The sequence below is a fragment of the Trifolium pratense genome, linkage group LG5 (assembly GCF_020283565.1).
Source record: "Trifolium pratense cultivar HEN17-A07 linkage group LG5, ARS_RC_1.1, whole genome shotgun sequence".
Classification (NCBI taxonomy): Eukaryota; Viridiplantae; Streptophyta; class Magnoliopsida; order Fabales; family Fabaceae; genus Trifolium; species Trifolium pratense.
In genome coordinates, this window is record NC_060063.1 from 54,473,534 (window position 1) to 54,493,577 (window position 20,044).

Here is a 20,044-nt window from a genome sequence, read left to right on the forward strand (position 1 = left end):
TTAAATTTGCAAATTATTTTCAAATGTGCTGCGGGTTTAGGTTTGGGTGGAAAAAACCTGAACTCAATGGGTGTGGGCGTGGGTGTTGTTTTGCCACCCGAACAACCTTTGGGTTTGGGTTTGGGTTTGGGTGATGATTTCGGGTGTGGGTTTGGTAAGTGTCAAACCCGCACCCATAGGCGCTCGTTGCCATCCCTACTTTAAGGTGGTGGAATTTTTAGTCACTAGGCCATTGGACAAAAAAAACCTAATTTAGTTAAACTAAATATGGAATGTAATCAACGAAATAATTTCAAAAGGTTTTATATTACCCGTGCTTGGCACGGGTCACCATGGTTACAAAATATCGTGAACATTTTATTTTAGTTTAATTTATGTTTATATATAATAGGCCTATATAATATATATATACACGTGAACATTTGAGTAAAAATAAAAGAAATAATTATGAACATGATAAGCTTATTCATTTTACTTAATTAATTTAATATATATAAAATATAAACAACCTCAAACGTTATAGTTGCTTGACCAACAAACTATCTCCCGAATTCAACGCTTCAATGTGTCCCCCTTCTTTGAAACTTTCCAATCTTTGGTTCTTAACAAACAACCATTGAGCTTCTGCAAAATTCTCCAACAAAACAAAACAATTAATATAGAAATATAGAAAAAGAGAGAGAAAGAATTATTATTTTTGTTTTTCCTTATTATTGATCTTCCTCTTCAATGGGAGATAGAAAAGGAGATGTTAGAATATATGTCATCTCTACTTTTTTCTTTGCATGCACAATTGGAGGAGGAATCTTCCTTTGCATATACATATTCCTACCGGATTCCGAAGCTGTACCGGAGTATCTCTATGCAGGCATGACATTAGTAGCAATTCCATGGCTATCTTGGTTTCTCATATTTATATATAGATGCATTAGGCCTCTTCATGTCAAATCTGATGAACACCATAATAATAACAATCGTAGCGGTAATAATCCTGCAATTTGGACACCAAAAGCTACACAAACAGATGTTCCTCCTGTTGTTACCAGCCCTTCTGGTGCAAAATCACCTGTTCATTCCCCTGGTGGTGGAGAGCGTCATGTTCAATTCGGTGCGGTTGTGGAGATGGGGAATGGAATTGGTGGTGGCGGCGAAGAACACCATCATAATGAAGATCATGAGTCCAAGGAAGAACAAGAAAAACCAACATTGGTAATGGTTGAGCACTAGTCTAGAGATAGTAATATGTCATTATAAAAAAGGCTTAATGGATTGTATGCATGCATGGTTGAACACAAGTGTTTATGATGTACATTTAGTTGAATTGATGCATACATGATACATAATGAGAAGTAGTAGTAATTTTCACTGAGATCATATTGTAGGAATTAGGTTTTTCCTTTTATTTTCTATAGAAAAATGTTAGCGGTTAATTTATTAGGGGAACGAGAAGTTTGTTAGCAGATAAGAACTCTAAACCTCCTTTATAATACTTCTTCAGCGTTCCAACTCATACCTCGGGACAACGCCTTTGATTGTAGGAGTTAATTGGTCATGCATCCATGAGATAAGATAACTAGGTCATAGTGAGATAAATTAGATGAGTGGTTCAATGAGGCATCACAAACCATGGCCATAGTGTAGAAAAGGGGCAAAGTGCCAAGGGAAGAATCCACACCAACATGAAATATATGTCTTTGAATAGTGATTCTAAAGAAACATGAAGGGGAATGAAGGATTTAGATTGTGGTATGGCATTATATGTACTCATTGAATGATAAATTAAGTGAGAAATGTAATAGAAAAAAAATGTTGAACTATGATTAGTTCTGCAACTATATTATTTTTTGTTTTTAGTCTCTATAATTTTAATTTTTATTTAAGTCCTTGAAAACATAGAATTGTTTGTTTTTAGTCCCTGCAAAATTATTTTCCTTGCAATTTTTTCTATTTCTTTTCCTTGCATACATTTTTCACTTGTCATTTTGATGATTAAATGGGGGTTAGAGATTCAAACAAATCAGAGAAACAAGCTAATATCATTATTTCCATTTCTATTCTCCTAATTAAGGTGTGACTCTACTAGCTATGTGCATTAATTGATTAAGTTGTTTTTTTTTTTGAAAAGCCAAAAGAAATAATAATTGAATTGAAATAGGCATAAAACATGCCTAATTTACACGGTCCAAAAATACAACAACCCCTTACACAAATCATACAAGAAATAAAACAAACCACTCCTAAACTGAGCACACCACGAAGACTGCATACCAAAGATACAGCAGCAGACCTGCAAGTCAACAACCTAAACACACTTTTGGATTTGAGACCCATTAGTTAAGGGCATAATTGAATCCTGTCACTTTGCTTCTTAGCCACTTCCAAGACAAAAGTTGGATTTCTTCGAGCCATAAATATGCGCTTCCTCCATCATTCCTGAAAATCACATTATTTCGATTTCGCCAAATAACCCAAATGCACGCGAACCAAATGACACTAAACCTCTATCTATGAACCTTACCACCCCACCCCCATTGCCAAATTTGATAAAATTCTCCAAAGCTGAATTATGTAAAACAGATGAGAAATAAAGCCACCTTAGGATGGCAAACATGATGGGGTATTGAATAAAGAGACCATATTTTGAATCAACTCCAAGGATGAAATGAGCAAGACCAAGATCTCTTGCAAGAAATAAACAATAGCAACCACAAACACCCCATGTTTTTTACTGCATAATGAAGCAAATATCAATGGTACTTATCATCAAATGTTTTATTTTAGAATGTTTTAGGAAGTACTGTAAAAATTACAATAAACAGTGAGGTAAGTGGCTCATTCCATTTTAAGTTTTTTACTGATTATTTGTAATTGTTGCTAACAGTTCACTGTAACAAACATAACAATAGTTGTGATATTCTCAATGTGCAGTGACTATGTAATACACACCCTAGCTGAGAAAAACCTGTAAACTTAGCACATACACATACACATAATCAAAGGGCGCGGTAATTCCTGCTCATTGTTACCAAAACAGCCATCGAATCCAACACCGCATCCACCACTGCTCCATAATTAAGGATCCATCCGTGATCAAACATCTTCAACACTACATTACAGAGGTGTATACAAAACTTAGTCACTACTAGATGTATTAATCTCCAAACAAATCAACCCAGCCACGCTAAAATATTAGAAATTGGAAAAGTTATTTTATATAGCAGCAAAAATCCACCGGTATACAAAACATCGATGCAAACATACCTACTATCCAAGTGAGGAGTGTCAGTAACACAAATAACAACCTATATCCATATTTGGAGAAATATGAATTGTGAATAGAAAACATTTCTGAGTTGTGTCATTCCTCGTTAATGGAATAGAGACCATTTCTGTCATTCCTCCTTAGTGGAATAGAGACCATTATTCTAGTGAAATAAAAAATTCAAAAATTAATTGTACATTTATTACTTAAAAAACAAAACAAACTCAGAAATTTATTTATCTAAGTATTTGCCATTGCCATACTCCCCTGTACAAATTTCACAAGTGTTGCTAACAGTTCACTGTAACAATAATTGAGACATTCTCAATGTGCCGTGACTATGTAATAATCAACCCAGCTGAGCAAAACCGGTAAATCTAGCACATACACATAATCACTAGGATGCGGTAATTCCTGCTCATTGTTACCAAAACAGCCGCCAAATCCAACGCCCCTCTGTAAATTAATCTGAAATGGAAATACCCAACACCACAAGGATCCAGACGTGATCAAACATCTTCACCACTACATACAGAGGTATAGAAAACCGGTTAGTCACTACCTTAGATGTATTAATCTCCAAAAACTAACCATGATACAATATTAGAAATGGGAAAAGTTAATTTATACAGAAACAAGAATCCAAAGGTATACAAGACGTAGATGCAAACATACCTACTATCCGAGGAGTGCGAGTAACACAAATGACAACTTATATCCAGATTTAGTAACCAAAATAAAGGCATCTCTACATAGGTGCTGCACAATTCTAAACCATTGACACATCCTTGAAAGTTGAAACCAGTCCGAACAAATCTGCACCGTTGGCAAAAATAAAAGGCATCTAAGTTCCAAGTCTGAAACGATGAATTCGTAAAAAATAGAAATAGCAATCCTAACTAGATAGATTCAATAAATCAACAACAAAAATTAAACAAGTTTAACATATTCCAAAATATATTCAAGAACAAAGGCAAATTTAGCGTCATAAACTACTCAGTGGAGGATTTTATCATCCCAAACTGCCATTAGTTATCAAGTAAGCACAACCTTATCACTGCCTAGCGCCCTAGCTTAGACCATACCAATCTAGTTACATATGCTTCTATCTTGTCATGACTAATCAACAAGTAGACTGTATACTAACACTATATGCTACAAATAACGACTACTAGATAAATTGTGTTCAGTAAGTCATGGAAACAAGAACAAGTGATAAATTAAAAACAGCTCTGAGGGATAAAGCTTTTCGCTCATGCAGATAATTGAATATCAAATTTATAATTGTTGAAAATGAGTTAGTAATTTGCAGCCCCTGTCGATTTAGTGTTTGAATTAGACCCACTAGATAAACCAGATAAACTTTGATTTACATATGCAAATAAAACTTCCTAAAAAAGAGTGTATATAAAAAATATAGCTAATTGTCATTCATTGAGGTACTCTATTCCAGCAAGCATAAAACACATTGCAAGCAAGTTTAACAGATTTTAAGGCTGGAGCTACAATGTTTTGATTCAAAAAGTACTCGTTGTAAGTGTTTTTTTTTAACATGTTCTAAAGCTGAAACTTCACACACAGAAGCTTGAAGAGGAAATGAAAATTCACCCTTCCATTATTGTTATTTACTTGGTAGCTATATTTGACTGAGTTTATCAATCAATCTTTGAAATCGAATATAAGCAGTGGCAATGTGATGGATCTAATATGTAATCAGGTAAGTAACAGAACTTTTAAAGATGAAATAAACTGAGAAAGAAATATTTATTTGTATTAATATGGAATAGAAGGTTCAAGTACAAGGAATTTGCAGAAAAGGAAATAACAAACTACTAGTACAGACTAGCAGCCCTAAGCAGCGCACAGCTTGCTTCCAATCACTATCACTAGTGACCCCACCTCAAATACTGATTTCCTAGATGATTCTATTCAATCATTGACACCCTTTATATAACCAACTTCTTAGCCACGTCATTATTCTTTACTTTTGTCTTTTTCCTAGCATAGAATTTCCACACTCTTGGCTTAGGCCCAAACTCTTCCAAGCCCACTTCTGCATTAGTATTTCTATCACAATGTTACACTAATAAATTTCAGAGCACAAAACCAATACACAAACATACCACATACCAGCAATTGCGAAAATAGAGGTGACCTCATCAATGACATTTTCTAAATAGTTAAGAAAGCTTCAAGTCTTTGATCTCTGCACAAACACAATAAAGAAACACAAATTCAAAAATAAATTATAATACACAATAAAAATTTACAGAACGCAGTTAAATATTGCAACAATGCTACAACTAAAACTTTGATAGAGGGAGAAGAAGAATAGTGCTACAACTATGACAAATCATTTTAATTCCTTCAAAAAAATATTGTACCTCGTTAAAATCCTCTATCTAAACACACTCTAAGAGAACATATCCTCTCGATCCCCCTCAGCCATTGTCTTCACTTCCTCCATATTGCTGAACTCTAAGAAATGGGTTGGTCTATGATCTTCGTGGTAATACTCTCTAGGTGTCCCAAGCTTCACTCCATACTTCATCCCTGATGCGTGCCTCACTCCCATGAAGTTGTAATTCCACAGACCAGTATCCGGAATCATGTAGAAACCAAGGAAGCGATCACTGAGGAGCATCTGAACCTTCTCATAATGAGTGGGAAGGTAACCATGTGGGTTGCTTCCTGTATCCTTGTTAACACGTCCCCATTCATAACCAGATGGAGTTAGTTTATATGCAGTTAAAGAACAGGAACCTGGAGTAAAACTGCAAGTCAAGATAATACATTTCTCCCCATCCCATTGTTTATTGTTCTCTAGGACCTTAGCATGTGAAGTGAGGTCCTGAGGCGACAACTGGGGAAGTTCATTTGGTTGAGTATGCATCCACCCCAAAGGCTCCAAATCATTCAAGAAATCATGTTCTGGGAGAGCTGATGGAAGATGGACTTGTTGATGAGTCCCCCATTGCGGTGGCATCACAATGCACCGGATTTCCTTGACCTGAGGATTGTCCGGAGGACTTGTACCATACAAGTACCCAGAAATCTGTGTTCGAAGATCAGATATGCATATAAACTTTTTCAAAACGTTCTTTGGCATGATATAGGTATACCCTGTTTCCTTTATATCCTCAGAATTCACATATATATGGTTTACTCGAAGGTATAAATTCGTGGTTGATATTGCTCTGACACGCCAATCAGTCTTCGAACCAAAAGCAGCTTGCTCATAGGGACTAGTGGTGGTTACTATCAGTTCTTCACCGGAAACATTTGTGGTCCTTGTCGTTACAGCTGTCACCTGATTTGCTTCATGCGCCTGTTTTTCAATCTCTGCAATCTGTTGCCGCTGTTGTGAAGGTGGGGTAATCTCAGCTCCAAGTATAATATCACGAATCTCAGACTGAGTCAAAGCTGAAGTATTCACATTGTTTTTCTTTGCATAATCAGAAAGTATAAGATCTCTTAATGCAACCTCCACCTTCATCCACTGGTCATCACTTAGTGAAGGCCAGATGTGATGAGGTTCAGTGACGATAGTTTTGTCAGGCTTCAGTAACATCTTTGCCTTTTCATTATTCAAATGAAGTGCACGCAGAATAAGAATCAGCCTGGAGAATGCAGTGTATGAGGAAATGCTCTTCAGCCAGTCATCATAAATGTTGAACAAAACCATTTGTGGTTCTGTAGCCTTCAAAATAAGATCCCCAAATTTTTCAATTTTCAAACATGCTTGGAAAGGAAGCTGCAGCTCACTTCCTTTGATAACAATATTGGGGAAATCCAGCAAGTGAACCTCCAATGGGTCCAACATTCCTTTACGAGTAACAATAACTTGCTTTGGCTGTTCTTCTACAGGCAGAGACCTTACAAGAGCTGCAACTTCTTCTGCTGTTTTCCACTTCGCCAGTTGACCGAGACGCTTCTGACCAGCCCATACACTCGTATGAATAACCTTAAGAAACAACTGCCCGGTCCTTGGATTGAAAATAAAAACGACACCATTGATGGGTTTTGTTGTAAGATTTCCTTCAAAAGTCTTATGAATTGTAACACGATACACATTAGTGTCATCAACAAACCAAGTGATTTGGTTGCTGAATATCTCTCCATAGTTTTGGGAAGATAAATATGGTTCCGTGGGCTCAGAAGAGTACAACTGCAGACCTTTCCTGATTCGTTCCCTCAAAACATACAATGCAGGATTTGACTTCATAATCTTATTCATGGCCTGCTGAAGTAGTGGCTTTGATCCAGGGAACCAGTTTCCAAATGCAGAATGCAAGTTATATGCCAAATCAATGCCAATCATAACCCCAGTAGGAGATGGGTATATAGACATATTATCTGTCGTGTAATCCATAAATTTGGCCCGAGTGTAACGCTCAATATCGTGAGAATCATAATCACCCCATCGAAGCTGGACATCAATCCAATACTTATTGCTTGCCTTCTGATCAAAAACATCCTTAGATTCAGCTACAAGACTAGGCTTTGACATTGGCCATTTGTGGGCAGCAAAGAGAAGGATGTCCGCACAAGAACTGTTCATTTTGTAACTCTTCCTAGGATGGATTGTTTCCTTCTGGACAGTTTCAATCTCCAAAGCATCCAACTCTTGATCCAAAACCTGACAGAGATCCATGACAACACTCTCATGGATCTTCTGCCACAAGTGTGCTCTAAATATCTGAATAAGAGATATCTTCAAAGTTGGAATTTTCCCGTGCATGAAAATACCAGTCAGATCTAGCTGAACTTGGAAACCAACATAAACATTAGCTCGGTTAATGGTTGGTGACCACCAAAGAGTAAATCTACGATTCGGTATCTGATTGAGACCAGATCTCTGAGCATTGGTGAGTTTCTTATACTTCATAGATTCCTCAAAACCTGATGCCTTTTCCCAAAAGAGACCTTCCCAAGTTGGAAAATATGTTCCTTTGAATAATGTATGCTCAAGAATTCCTTCCACTCCTCCAAGGGCTTGAATAACATCAGTTCGGTAATTATTCAAGTTCCACAACTTCCCATCGTGCCTCTGGTGTGTCCACCAAAAGGGGTTTTGTTTGAAAACTTGATACTGCTTGAAGTCTGCACGCACCCTCCATCCTTTATCATAAGCCAACGTGTGTCTATCCTTCTGGAACAAAGTGTTAATACGTGGTATTCCTTTGTCCCATGAGTCTTCTAAGTCCTCAAGGGTCAAGCGCCTATTTTGTGCTTGTGCTTCCTGCCTTTTTAATGCATATTCAGCCCAGACGCACTGTGAATCAATAAACTCACTTTCCCAAGGCTGTATATAGCGATAAAGATTGGGAATCAACTGGTCCTCCTCATGAGTCATCCCGCTTCTAAAATGGGTTACACCAACATCTGTCTGCTGATTGTGTCGTAGATCACTTTGTGGAATCAAAATGTGACCCATCGACAACATTCCAAGTCCTCCAATTTCCTTGGGCGAGTAGAAAATGACAGGCGGAAACCGGCTTGGCATTTTTGAGTTAAGTCCAATCTTGATACGAGTTTGAATTTTATTTTCACATTTAACAAGTAAATCCAAGAGCTCTTTAGTATGCACAGTTGCCTCTCGGAAGTATGTCATGAGTCCTATCAAAGCAGTATTCCACTTGTTGACAACTTTGGTGAATGTAGTAGAACCCGATGACATAAGAATCTGCCTCACACGATTCTCAAACATTTTTATATGTTCATCCTCAACTCTTAAGAAAGCAACAGCGGTCTTTTCTTTTGTCTGTTCATTTTGGAGATTCCAAACACCGTCTCCTGTGTTGCTGAATCCTTCTTGAATCATTCTAATTTTCGGAAGTATCCTCACTTCAAATCCACACATGCTAAAAAGCAAATTTGGATTATCTTTGCTGTAAACAGAAACAAAGCTATTTTCCCATTCCAAAGTTGTGATACTTCGAGGAAGACGATTTTTCATATCCCAAAAGATACTCCTCCCAAGATTGACGTCATGCTTCATGAGCCTCATTCTTGCATCTCTTGGCCAGCACTTCTTATTATTGTAACCCACCATGTTCTCATTGTTAGGATCAGGGTGCTCGGTGAGATATCGTTGAATGAGATCCCGAGCCTCCTCGTGAGTAAAGCGAAATAATATGTGGACTCGGTCTATGTACCGAGAATACAACCTTATTGGATGCTTGGTCTCAACTTCTGTGTCCCAATAAGTATTGAACTCGTTAGGCATCTGTGGTGAACCAGCAATCTCGCTTGCTCGAGTCAATCCAAGAAACAAAAGATCCAGTACTAGGCCATAATATTGAGCAACAAATGACGCAAATTGTAATCCACGTATTAGACCATATGAATTTGTGTGGCTCATGTCCTTATATGACAACACAACATTGTTTTTTGCAGTGACATAATCTGCAATGTTGTGGTCCAAAACTAAACGAAGAAGCCGATTTAAAATTGTCAGATCAATCTTCTCGAAAAACTTCTCGAACTTAGTCTGCAGCATTACAACACACTCACCATTGCCGGTGTCCCAAATACCTTGCAAATTGTTTATACCTTGACACCATTTGTAAACTAAAAGAGGTGGTGGCTCTAAATCTGCTGGCTTGATCCAGTTGGGAAAGAGATGACGCTTGTCGCCTTCATACCACAGATATTGATCAAGATATGCATCTGTAATTTTCTCAAGTGGCTCTATTTCGTAAACCGGAACGCAGTAGCTATATAAATCCATGAACTCTATTCCAACTTCTTTGAAGGCACGTTGGGTGAGGAGGTGTCGCTTAATTCGTGATAATGCCTCGTGTGGATTGTCATAAGCTTGTTCGATCAGCCCCAGCTCTTCTCTTTGCAGTTGATTTAATCTTGCTGTAACGCTGTAGGATTCCTTCAATCTCTCAAGTGCAAGAATAAGCAACTTTGTATCATGCTTGTATGATAGAGGTGGAAATGGAATATGGGAGAACTTCCTAGATTCCAACCAGTGGACAGTAGTTGTATAGATAGCAACAGCTTCTTCAGGAGTAACATATGGACCATCTTTCATATAATTGTGTTGGCGCTCCTGCTCTGCCTTCAGCCAAAGACGTGTCAATCTTCCATGATTCTTGCGACAAACAGTTTTATCAACAGTTGCACCTCTTCTTATACGCTCACGATTATAATGAGCAACATTTGTCCACCAATCTGCTTTTGATTTCACATACCGATGGATCATGTCCTCGACCGGAACAGGCATATCAGGAACCTTCCAAGGAATATTTGCCTTCCAGCAGCGCCAAGCTTCACTCAAATGCTGCAATATAATTTTTGCCTTATTCTGCTTTATACCTTCAGGCATGGCATCAACCACATCATGCATAACAGCAGCCCGAAGCTCTAAGTCATAATGGCTCTCAACACGCTGCTTAGTGACGGTCTTCGCCACTCCTTTAGAGTGGCGTCCCTCAAACTGTCTTGCCAGTAAATTCCCAAGCCATCGTTCAAGAAGGGGAACAATACCACGAAGAAAGAATAACCAAACCCTCCACATCGGTGCCCAAAACCCACAACCCGGTCCCTTGCCAACAGGACCCGTGTTAAAACGGTAGTAAATCAAGTGCTTCAAGTCTTTCGACATTCTTATTTGCCGCATAAGCCTATACTTGTACCTATACATACCGGTCAATTGACCAACATGAGAGAAAATATATTGGAGGCCATCCGCCAGCTGGAAAGCATCAACATTACCTAAACGGAACTGAACATTGGCATCCACCACAAGTTTCGTCAAACGAAGGACCTCACGACAGAGGTGAAAAGCATTACCAAATCGTGATTTTTTACGCTCTTTTGTGGTCAAGGTTTTGACAGGCTTCAAGTTAAAATTATAATCAAGGTGAAGGTAGTTCAAATTTTTCCTTTGTATTAACAGGTTCAACATGTTGTACCCCTGCCGACAAACTTGAAGACCTGCTTCAACCCAGTCAAGTTTTGTGGTCTGGAAAAACTTTGTCGCTTGAAGTGATCTCAATAAGTGCTTCTTCTTTTGAGCCTTAGGAGGTCTATGATGCAGCTCATTCAACACAAAACACTTGAGCAACTTTTGATAACTAACGCGAACTTTAACCGGATAAGATGAAGGACAGTGCTCCTTGTACCATTCTGCCACAAGAGGAATATCTTCGGCACGCCTCATGCGGCCAGACCTCATGTTAAAAGGACGAGGAGCAAACAGCAACGAGATTCCAGCAGCCGTGGTGTCAGTATAAAGCTCAACATCTTTAAGAAAAGGTTCCACACCATCTGGCAAGACCCAGTCATCATCATCGATTTCCTTCTCGTACCGCTTGTTAGCACTACTTATTGGGTGTATCAAGGGATCATAATAAAATGCAGGTAGGTCAGGATCTTCAGATTTTATGTACATAACCATAGGAGTATGGTAAACACAAAGCCTCACATTCCGAGGCCTGTTGTTATAAAGATAAGGAAAAGCAACCCTATACTCTGTCCGAAGCGGCGACCTTATAATAAGCTTGTTAATATCATTAAACTCATTCCAATCTTCCTCTCCTTTCTCCATGTCACGATACAAAGGCTCGAATTTCGGCCCACCAGGTATACAAACATTCAAAGCCTTAGCAGTAAAAAAGGACTCTTTTTCAAACAAATAGAAATAATTCCTATCACTCAGATCAGACAAAAGCTGCCCACCAAGCCGATGCAATGTTTCCATAACCGGAACCGAAAGACACCAATTTCGATAACTCGAACCATTCACAAACTTAGTTTTCATAAGTGGCTTATGATCATAAAACCAATCACAAACAGCAGAATCCTCTTCTTCATCAAGCTCGAGCTGAATCGCTTCCAACGGATCAACATCTAAAAGATTATCACCATAATCAAGTATAGGCTCTTCATCATCAAAAGGTGGAAACCTCATTCTCTTGAAATTTCTCCTATCCCTTTTCTCTCTTCTCATCATGATCCACATTGTAGCCCATTGAGCAAGATAAACAGGTTCAATCACCATAGGTGTTTCATTCACAAATGTAATAGCACCAGAAACATGATACAAAACATTCACATCACGAACTTGTTCCCATGGCATTGGCATATTCTCAAGCAGCTTGTATACAGCATGAGGTATGAATTTCAAAGCACCAAGATAAACACGCTTATCATGACGAAATTTCTTTGAAGAAACATCACCATGATCTTTGATGATTTTTCTTATATGTTCAGGTGGCATATCTTCTTTCTGAGGTTCAACGAATCCGAATTTTCGATTATCGCTGTAACGCTTCGAGTTCATCTTTTGCCACTTTCTAGCCTTTTCTTCGAGCCGTGCTTCCGAATCGGCCACCGTTGGAGACGGAGGTGGCGGAGGAACAGTAGTTCCGGCCACCGTTGACATGTTGAACGGTTATCGGAGATTGAAATTGGATTGAATGAAGAAAATTAGGGTTTAGGGTTTATGAGTGAAAGAATAGAAAGGGAACGATAGTTGAATTGAATGAGAAAATATGAGGGTATGATTTGTTATTTATAGGCGACTAATCTTGATGAAAAAGAAAAAGAAAAAGATTTGATATTTTTGTTTTTTGGTCAAGTAAAAAGATTTGATATTTTTTTTTGGTCAAGTAAAAAGATTTGATCTTTATACCAAAAAAAAAAAAAAAGATTTGATCTTTATTTATCTTTTGTTGGAAGATTTGTTATCTTTTAAAAACATTATTTTTTTCTTGCGTCAAAAGAAAACATTATTTTTGTAAAAATAAAAATCATCGACATTGTTAATTTTTTTTTATGAACTGACATTGTTAATAATTAGAGTAAATCAAATAAGCTCTTATTTGGATTATCTTATTTTTGAGGTTATACAAATAACTTATGCAATATAAATTAGGTTTTATGGTATTTTATAAGTTCACACTAGTAAAAATTGTATTTTTATAAGCTATTTTATCATAAACTACCTTGACAAACTTATAATAATATATAAAAATCGCATAAGTTGTTTGCATAAGCTCAAAAATAAGCTAATCCAAACGGGCCCAATATTATTTTTTAAAACTTGACTAAAGTAAATCAAATAATTTGTATAAAAAATTTGATTTATTCTTGAACCTAAAAAATACTAAAATTTAGTGGAAAAATTGGAGTTCCAAAGAAGATGGAATATATGTTTGGATAAAATTAAATTGTTTATAAACTACTATCTCAAATATAAGTTTGTAGTCCAGTAGTAAAGGGTTAGGACGTCGAAGGATCTAAGAAGGCGGTTCAGAGATTCGATCTTCTGCTATTAATGAAAGGGTTCATCTGAAGTATTGGTTTCGTGTAATTCTCTCTACGAAGAAATATGGAGAGCACTTATGGAGTTGAAGTAGTTTGTGTTAATTGGGTGACACAATTTGTGATTAAGAACGATTTAGCACCGTTGGTGGAAATGGTTGTTGCTAGAGTTGGTTCAAATGATGACAATGTCTTCACGCTTGCCAAGTGAGTTCGAAGATTATTGAGTTTGAATTTGTTGGGGAGCTTGGGTGAATCAATGAGGTCAATGTTCAATGATCATACGAAAGGGAGACACCACATCTCCACTAAAACCTTGTTGGACATGCACATGAGAGTTAGAACATCTTCCTGAAAAGCTTCGGGAGGTGTTGGTAAACATTGTTCCATTTTTCTTCTTTCGGATTACTTATTTATGTAATTCAAAGTTGAAAAGATAAATTATTTTCTGAAGTTAAACTTGTTGTTAGCTAATCAAGTGATTAGTTCGATTTTGGATTAGTTTCAGGCCATATTTGAATAAAAAGTTTAATTTGGATTGCTTAATTTTGAATAGTAGTATATATAAAAACAATTTATCTTTATTTTGTCTTTTGCTATAAAGATAGGTCTTGCAAATTTATACACAAGCACTTGTGCTATAAACTGCAAATAAGTTGTTTATCAAAATATACCCAAAATAAAGTTTTTTTTTATAATTATGAGTTGTTTTCATAAGCTATCTTGAAGAGTTTATGGAAATAATTTGAAAATAATTTATGAACATGTCATAAGTTGGTTTTATAAATTCTCTAAGACAATTGCACGAATACTTGTGCAAATATATAAATTCAAATAAGTCAATTCAAATAAACCCTTATTGGTTGTCAATTTTTTATTATTAAAGAAATGTTTTGTTGGTTGTTTATTAAGTATTTCATTATTTTGTTACAAAATTGTTGGATCATAAAATTTTAAATAAATCTCTAAAAAAAAGCTATTTTAAATAGCTTTTCATAAAAATAATTTTTTAGAGATAGCTTTTTTTAAAAAAAGATATGATTTTTATTCAAGTTAAATTTCTAATAAATATTTAGGTTATTGAAATCACTTTTTTAATTTATAAAAAGATAAATTTAAAATAAATTTTACTATTTTTAGTTAAACTTTCTTACTTTTTTTTTTGTTTTCACCCCAATTTAATCTTGTTCGGGGGTCAGTTCTCACGTCAAGTGGTTCCAATCCTCTCCAATTGCAGTTGTGAGGAAATTAAATCGTGGTCCTCCCTACCAAATTTAGCATCGATCATCACTAAACTAACTAACAATTGATAAAAAAAATAAAATAAGAATTATCACACATCCACCGTCGACCACCAAATCATCTTATACCTCCCTAAAACTTCCTATCGTTGTAGAATTCTCACAAAGATATTCTCACAAAAAGAAAAATATTAGTACTGTACTAAAGTCTCACTCTTTCCTCACAAAAAAAGATTTTTTGAGGTTGTAATTAATTATATGAATGAAAATGAATATGAAGGAAAAGAAAAAAGAAAAACTTGTGGTGCCTAATTGAGGTTGTAGTTGAGTGTGTCCTGTATAGAGTATGTTCGTGTTGTAATAATCTGTAATGAATAATAATGGCTTCTACAAGTGCTGCTTCCACTTTCCTTCAGTTTCATTCTCTTTCTTCTTCTCAACTTTTCATCACCAAACTCCCTAATAATAATAATAATAATAACCAAATATCCCTTTCTTTTTCTTCTTCTTCCAAACAGACTTCTAATTATAATAAGCGCGTTTATGCAAAAGCTGTTTCTACAGACTCACAAAAACCTCTTACTCAGGATAAACAAAACACTCCCTCATCATCATCTTCCAAACTGGTCCTTGTTCTTGGTGCCTCAGGAGGTGTTGGTAAACATTGTTCCATTCTTCTTCTTTCATTTAACTTATTTCTGTAATTCAAAGTTGGATTAGCTTTAGCCCATGTTTGGATAAACAGCTTAATTTATAGCTTATGCTAGTATAAGTGGTTATCATGATAAGTGATTATGTATAAGTTGTTTTTATAACAAAAGATAAAATGAAGTTAAATTGTTTTTGTATAAGTTATAAGTTGTTTTCATAATTTGTGGCTTATAGCATAAGTGCTTATCATGATAAGCGATTATGTATAAGTTGTTTCTATGACAGAAGATAAAATAAAGTTAAATGTTTTTGTATAAGTTATAAGTTGTTTTCATAATTTGTGGCTTATGCTAGCATAAGTGCTTATGACGATAAGTGATTATAAGTTGTTTTTATAACAGAAGATAAGATAAAGTTAAATTGTTTTTGTATAAGTTATAAGTTGTTTTCATAAGTTATCTTAGAGTTTATGAAAATAAGCTGTTTTTACAAGTTTTCACACTAGTACTTATGTCAATAGATAAACTCAAATAAGTTAATCCAAACAGAAACAGGCCCTTAATAGTTGTTGACTTTTTTACCATTAAAGAAATACTTTGCTGGTTGTTGTTTATTAAGTTGACTATGTGTTATATCAGTGTAGTTAATAGTTAGTTACAGTTAGTTAGATATTTGTTTCAGTTTGTAAGTTTTAGTTCTCCTTTTGCGCTCGTAAATAACATGTATTTGAGTATTTCACTCGTTATTCAATAATTCAGTTGTGATCTGATTCACACTTTTTTTTTCTGATTGTTTACTTTCATATGGTATTTGAGCCTAGTTACGATCCAAGGACATGCGAGTTATACTACCTAATCTAAAATAGAGTCAACTTAGGTCCTGGGTTCGATCCCCAGCTCATTGTAAACCAAAAAAAATAAAAATAGAGTCAACTTAATATTGTCGGTGAATAGTAGTAACAACCTTTGCGGCATCTGATTCACGCATTTTCTCTCATCTTTTATGCATTGAGATTAGAACTGTAAAATGTGGAAGTGCATACATAATCCATGCCAATGGTTTTGATTGGGGAAGTTTGTGAACCTATTGACTTGATTTACTAAATATTCAGGGCAGCTAGTTACAGCATCACTGCTTCAACGGAATATTAAGTCGCGATTGATTCTTAGGGATCTTGAGAAAGCTAAAGCACTGTTTGGTGAACAAGATGAGGAGAGATTGCAGGTATATTACTGTTTGGTGAACAAATCTAGGACTTTTTGGTTTAAGGAGTTTTTGCAGAAATTTTGGCTCAATATATAGAGTTCTTGAATATGACAGGTATTCAAAGGAGACACAAGGAAGGAGGGTGATTTGGATCCATCTATATTTGAAGTAAGCTCTTTTAAAGTACTTAACCAATGCCTGACTGATACTTGTTTCGTCGGTATTATTTTTATTTGATTCATCATTTCATTCAACCAAGAGAATGTATAGTAATAATTTGCGTTTCTTTTTCTCTTTGCTTTTCTCCATAGGGAGTCACTCATGTGATTTGCTGCACTGGAACAACGGCTTTTCCTTCGAGGCGGTGGGATGATGAAAATACACCAGAAAGAGTTGGTAAGAATCACATTATACATATATGTTGATGCGTTTGGTTTCATAGCTAAATTGAAATTGATTAATTAGGTGAAGATTCATGTGTGGAAAATTCCTTAATCATCAACTTTTTAAACACTTCTCAATATTTCGATTTTGACTATTTGTATTTATTTGAAGATTGGGTGGGAGTGAAGAATCTAATATCCGTGTTGCCTTCGTCGGTGAAGAGAGTTGTTCTTGTGTCATCAATAGGTGTGACAAAGTGTAATGAATTGCCATGGAAGTAAGTATACCTAATAATTAGTTCTTTCTTAATTTGAACTTTAAGACATTAGTTTAACCCATCCATTATCATTTATAAACTCTCTTTATTTCACCATCAAGTATAACACTAGCAGAAGAATTAGCTGAAATTTTGGAATTAACTGATAATTGTATGATTATTTAATTCATTTACTAGTTTTTATTGGCCTTTCTTGATTCAAGATTTGGTTTCATTATGTATAACACTAATTGAAAACTATGTTAATTACTATTTCAGTGTAACACTAAATGAATACTAAGTTAAGTCTGTTGGTTAATGGACTTCCCTAAAAGTTTTCTCATTGACTTGTTAATGTTTATTTTTGACGTAGCATTATGAACCTATTTGGTGTCTTGAAGTATAAGAAGATGGGCGAGGAATTTCTTCAGAATTCTGGCTTTCCATATACCATAATTAGGTAAGATGAAAATGTTGCATGTTTTATACCTTTTTTTTTATCACGTTCGTAACTAAAATACAAAGGTGGAGGATTTGAATTATGCGTCGTTCATTCTCGAAATATCCTTATGTGGTATATTTAAATGCATTTTAGACCTGGAAGGTTGACAGATGGACCATACACATCTTATGATCTCAATACTTTACTCAAAGCAACAGCCGGCCAACGACGAGCAGTACTTATAGGTCAAGGTATATGAATAATGTTCATTAAATTACTTTATACGATAATTTATACTTTTTTTTTATACAAAATAGTTTATACTGTATAAAATAGTAAGAAATTTTTTGACGGCTTTCAGGAGATAAACTAGTGGGAGAGGCCAGTAGAATCGTTGTGGCTGAAGCCTGTATACAGGCACTAGACTTAGAAGTCACTGAAAATCAAATATACGAAGTTAGCTCTGTCGAGGTATATAATATATAATGATATAAATGGATGTGTTAAGTATATGAGATGAAAGTCACATTATAGAATCACAACTGTAAATTTCTTAAATTATTTGGTACTGTTAAGATTGTGATTCGTATTTAGTGTAAAAATCAAATGCTGGAAATATTTATAACTCGATTGTTGATTCTAAAATGCATTTATTTCAGGGTGAAGGTCCCGGAAATGATACTCAGAAGTGGCGAGAATTATTTGAGGCCGCGCGCTCTAGCTAACTAGACTTATAATGAAAACTTGTATATCATAAAGAACGATTCATATCATCATATGTCTCATAAGTATCATAATTAGGAGCTTCAGTTTTACAATTATTGTATATATACTTCTTCATTCTATCACCTGAAAACTTCGCTTAAAATAGAATTAAAATTCTAATAAAAGTTTTCTTTTCAATTTTATGTTCTCCAGTTCACCAGTGTATTTGAAAATCCATTTCTATTTCCTCCCAGGACCTACCTCTTCCATTAAATTGAAGCATCAACATGAAAACTAGATTCTAGTATCACTGGTATATATAAGGGTGGAAGGAAAATTTTTTCAACTTTGGATATGACTCGAATTGACATATCGGGGTTTCCATTTTAACCAATCGTTAGTTGGTTAAGTGATGATTGGCGCTGAACTTGGTAGGGAGGACCAGGGGCAGCCCAAACCCATGTGCGACATGGGCCGTGGCACAAGGTCTCTTAAAAATGAGGGCCACAAAAAAAATTATAGGGTTGTAGTGTTAGTAAGTTAGGGGGTGAAAAAATTAATTATTTATGTTAGAACATTGTAAGGCCCAACCCGTTTTTCTAAGAAAAAAAAAAGCAGCAGAGAAGAGAAGCGTGTAATGTACGACCAAAATCAAAACATCAAAACAAGAAACTAACTCATCCGTCTATTCTCAAAAACTCCATTAATTCACCACCAGCGTCGACCTGTCACCATCACCGGCGGCGTTAAGCTACTCCTCCTTGGCTCCTTCTATTCTAAAAAATTTCATTAAATTTGAAACAAAGGTAAAAACTAAATTTTACAAGTTAGGGTTTCTAAAATTTGAAATTAAAAATCACAATTTTACTATTTTAATTGTGTTTCCCAATTCAACTCACATAGTTCCCAATTCCCATCATTCTTTTTCTCCCAAAGTCAATTACGTTTTTTTATTTATTAAAGGGTCACTTTCATATTTCGCATAGAGTCTCCAAAAACTCGGAGACATCACTGGGAGACGGTTCGATTCCTGCAACTATCCATATTTCGCACAGAGCCTCCAAAAACTCGGAGACGCCACTGGGAGACGGTTCGATTCCTGCAACTACGATCGGGAGGAGGCTGAAATGACATATTAATTAAACTTGTGGTGAAAACAGGTGTAAGAAGGTATAATGTTTGAATGATATTGGTGACATTTGGGTTCCACGTGGTGAGTACTACCTTAGAAACGAAGGACATGAATGGAAAACATGTGTGGAAGAGGCATGGTTCCAGCGTTCTCTTCAATGCTATTGGAAGGAAACGGGGGAGAGGAAGAAGAAGCACAATAATTAAATCACAGAAGAATTTGAAAGAATTGGTCAACTATAAATATTTGGATCGTTATGCTAAAATAATATGAATTGAAGAATTTAACTAATAGAGTAAATACACAATTGTCCATAATAGAATTCTCAAAATAATTTTATTTTAAATACTCCCAAAATAGTTTTCAATTTTAAATGGAGTTAATTGATGAGAAATAAAAGATTAGAGAGTTCTAAATTTTAAAATATTCTGGACAATAGTTACATTTTATATATATAATTGCACATTTAATATTTTCATAAAAG

At 35.6% G+C, this 20,044-nt stretch overlaps 3 protein-coding genes across 5 annotated transcripts; 2 read left to right on the forward strand and 1 right to left on the reverse strand.

Annotated features, from left to right (window-relative positions):
* Positions 1-729: 729 nt before the first annotated feature.
* On the forward strand, positions 730-1,227 carry LOC123886908. The gene has a single exon (XM_045936180.1). The coding sequence runs from the start codon at positions 730-732 to the stop codon at positions 1,225-1,227; it is 498 nt and encodes a 165-aa protein (XP_045792136.1).
* Positions 1,228-2,138: 911 nt separating this feature from the next.
* LOC123883238 (pre-mRNA-processing-splicing factor 8A-like) lies at positions 2,139-12,763 on the reverse strand. Of its 3 annotated transcripts, XM_045931979.1 has the most exons (7): positions 5,647-12,742; positions 5,393-5,468; positions 3,938-4,078; positions 3,651-3,787; positions 3,262-3,425; positions 2,988-3,106; positions 2,140-2,728 (listed from the first exon to the last, which is right to left on the reverse strand). In XM_045931979.1, the coding sequence occupies exon 1, from the start codon at positions 12,660-12,662 to the stop codon at positions 5,676-5,678; it is 6,987 nt and encodes a 2,328-aa protein (XP_045787935.1). In that variant the 5' UTR covers positions 12,663-12,742; the 3' UTR covers positions 2,140-2,728; positions 2,988-3,106; positions 3,262-3,425; positions 3,651-3,787; positions 3,938-4,078; positions 5,393-5,468; positions 5,647-5,675. The 3 variants fall into 3 exon arrangements, with proteins under 3 accessions (XP_045787934.1, XP_045787935.1, XP_045787936.1); XM_045931978.1 differs by having other exon boundaries at positions 2,139-2,728; positions 3,262-3,787; positions 5,647-12,763; XM_045931980.1 differs by lacking the exons at positions 2,140-2,728; positions 2,988-3,106; positions 3,262-3,425; positions 3,651-3,787; positions 3,938-4,078 and adding an exon at positions 5,013-5,315 and having other exon boundaries at positions 5,647-12,763.
* Positions 12,764-14,935: 2,172 nt separating this feature from the next.
* On the forward strand, positions 14,936-18,631 carry LOC123883239 (uncharacterized protein At2g37660, chloroplastic-like). The gene is made up of 9 exons (XM_045931981.1): positions 14,936-15,441; positions 16,547-16,659; positions 16,756-16,809; positions 16,953-17,037; positions 17,197-17,302; positions 17,655-17,741; positions 17,877-17,974; positions 18,085-18,194; positions 18,383-18,631. The coding sequence occupies exons 1-9, from the start codon at positions 15,165-15,167 to the stop codon at positions 18,446-18,448; spliced, it is 996 nt and encodes a 331-aa protein (XP_045787937.1). The 5' UTR covers positions 14,936-15,164; the 3' UTR covers positions 18,449-18,631.
* The last annotated feature ends 1,413 nt before the right edge of the window (positions 18,632-20,044 follow it).

Coding starts and splice junctions, on each gene's coding strand:
- LOC123883238 (XM_045931978.1), bottom strand. CDS start 12,662: ATGTCAACGGTGGCCGGAACTACTGTTCCTCCGCCACCTCCGTCTCCA.
- LOC123886908 (XM_045936180.1), top strand. CDS start 730: ATGGGAGATAGAAAAGGAGATGTTAGAATATATGTCATCTCTACTTTT.
- LOC123883239 (XM_045931981.1), top strand. CDS start 15,165: ATGGCTTCTACAAGTGCTGCTTCCACTTTCCTTCAGTTTCATTCTCTT. Junction 17,038..17,196: donor AAATACACCAGAAAGAGTTG/GTAAGAATCACA, acceptor ATTTATTTGAAG/ATTGGGTGGGAGTGAAGAAT. Junction 17,975..18,084: donor AGCAGTACTTATAGGTCAAG/GTATATGAATAA, acceptor GACGGCTTTCAG/GAGATAAACTAGTGGGAGAG.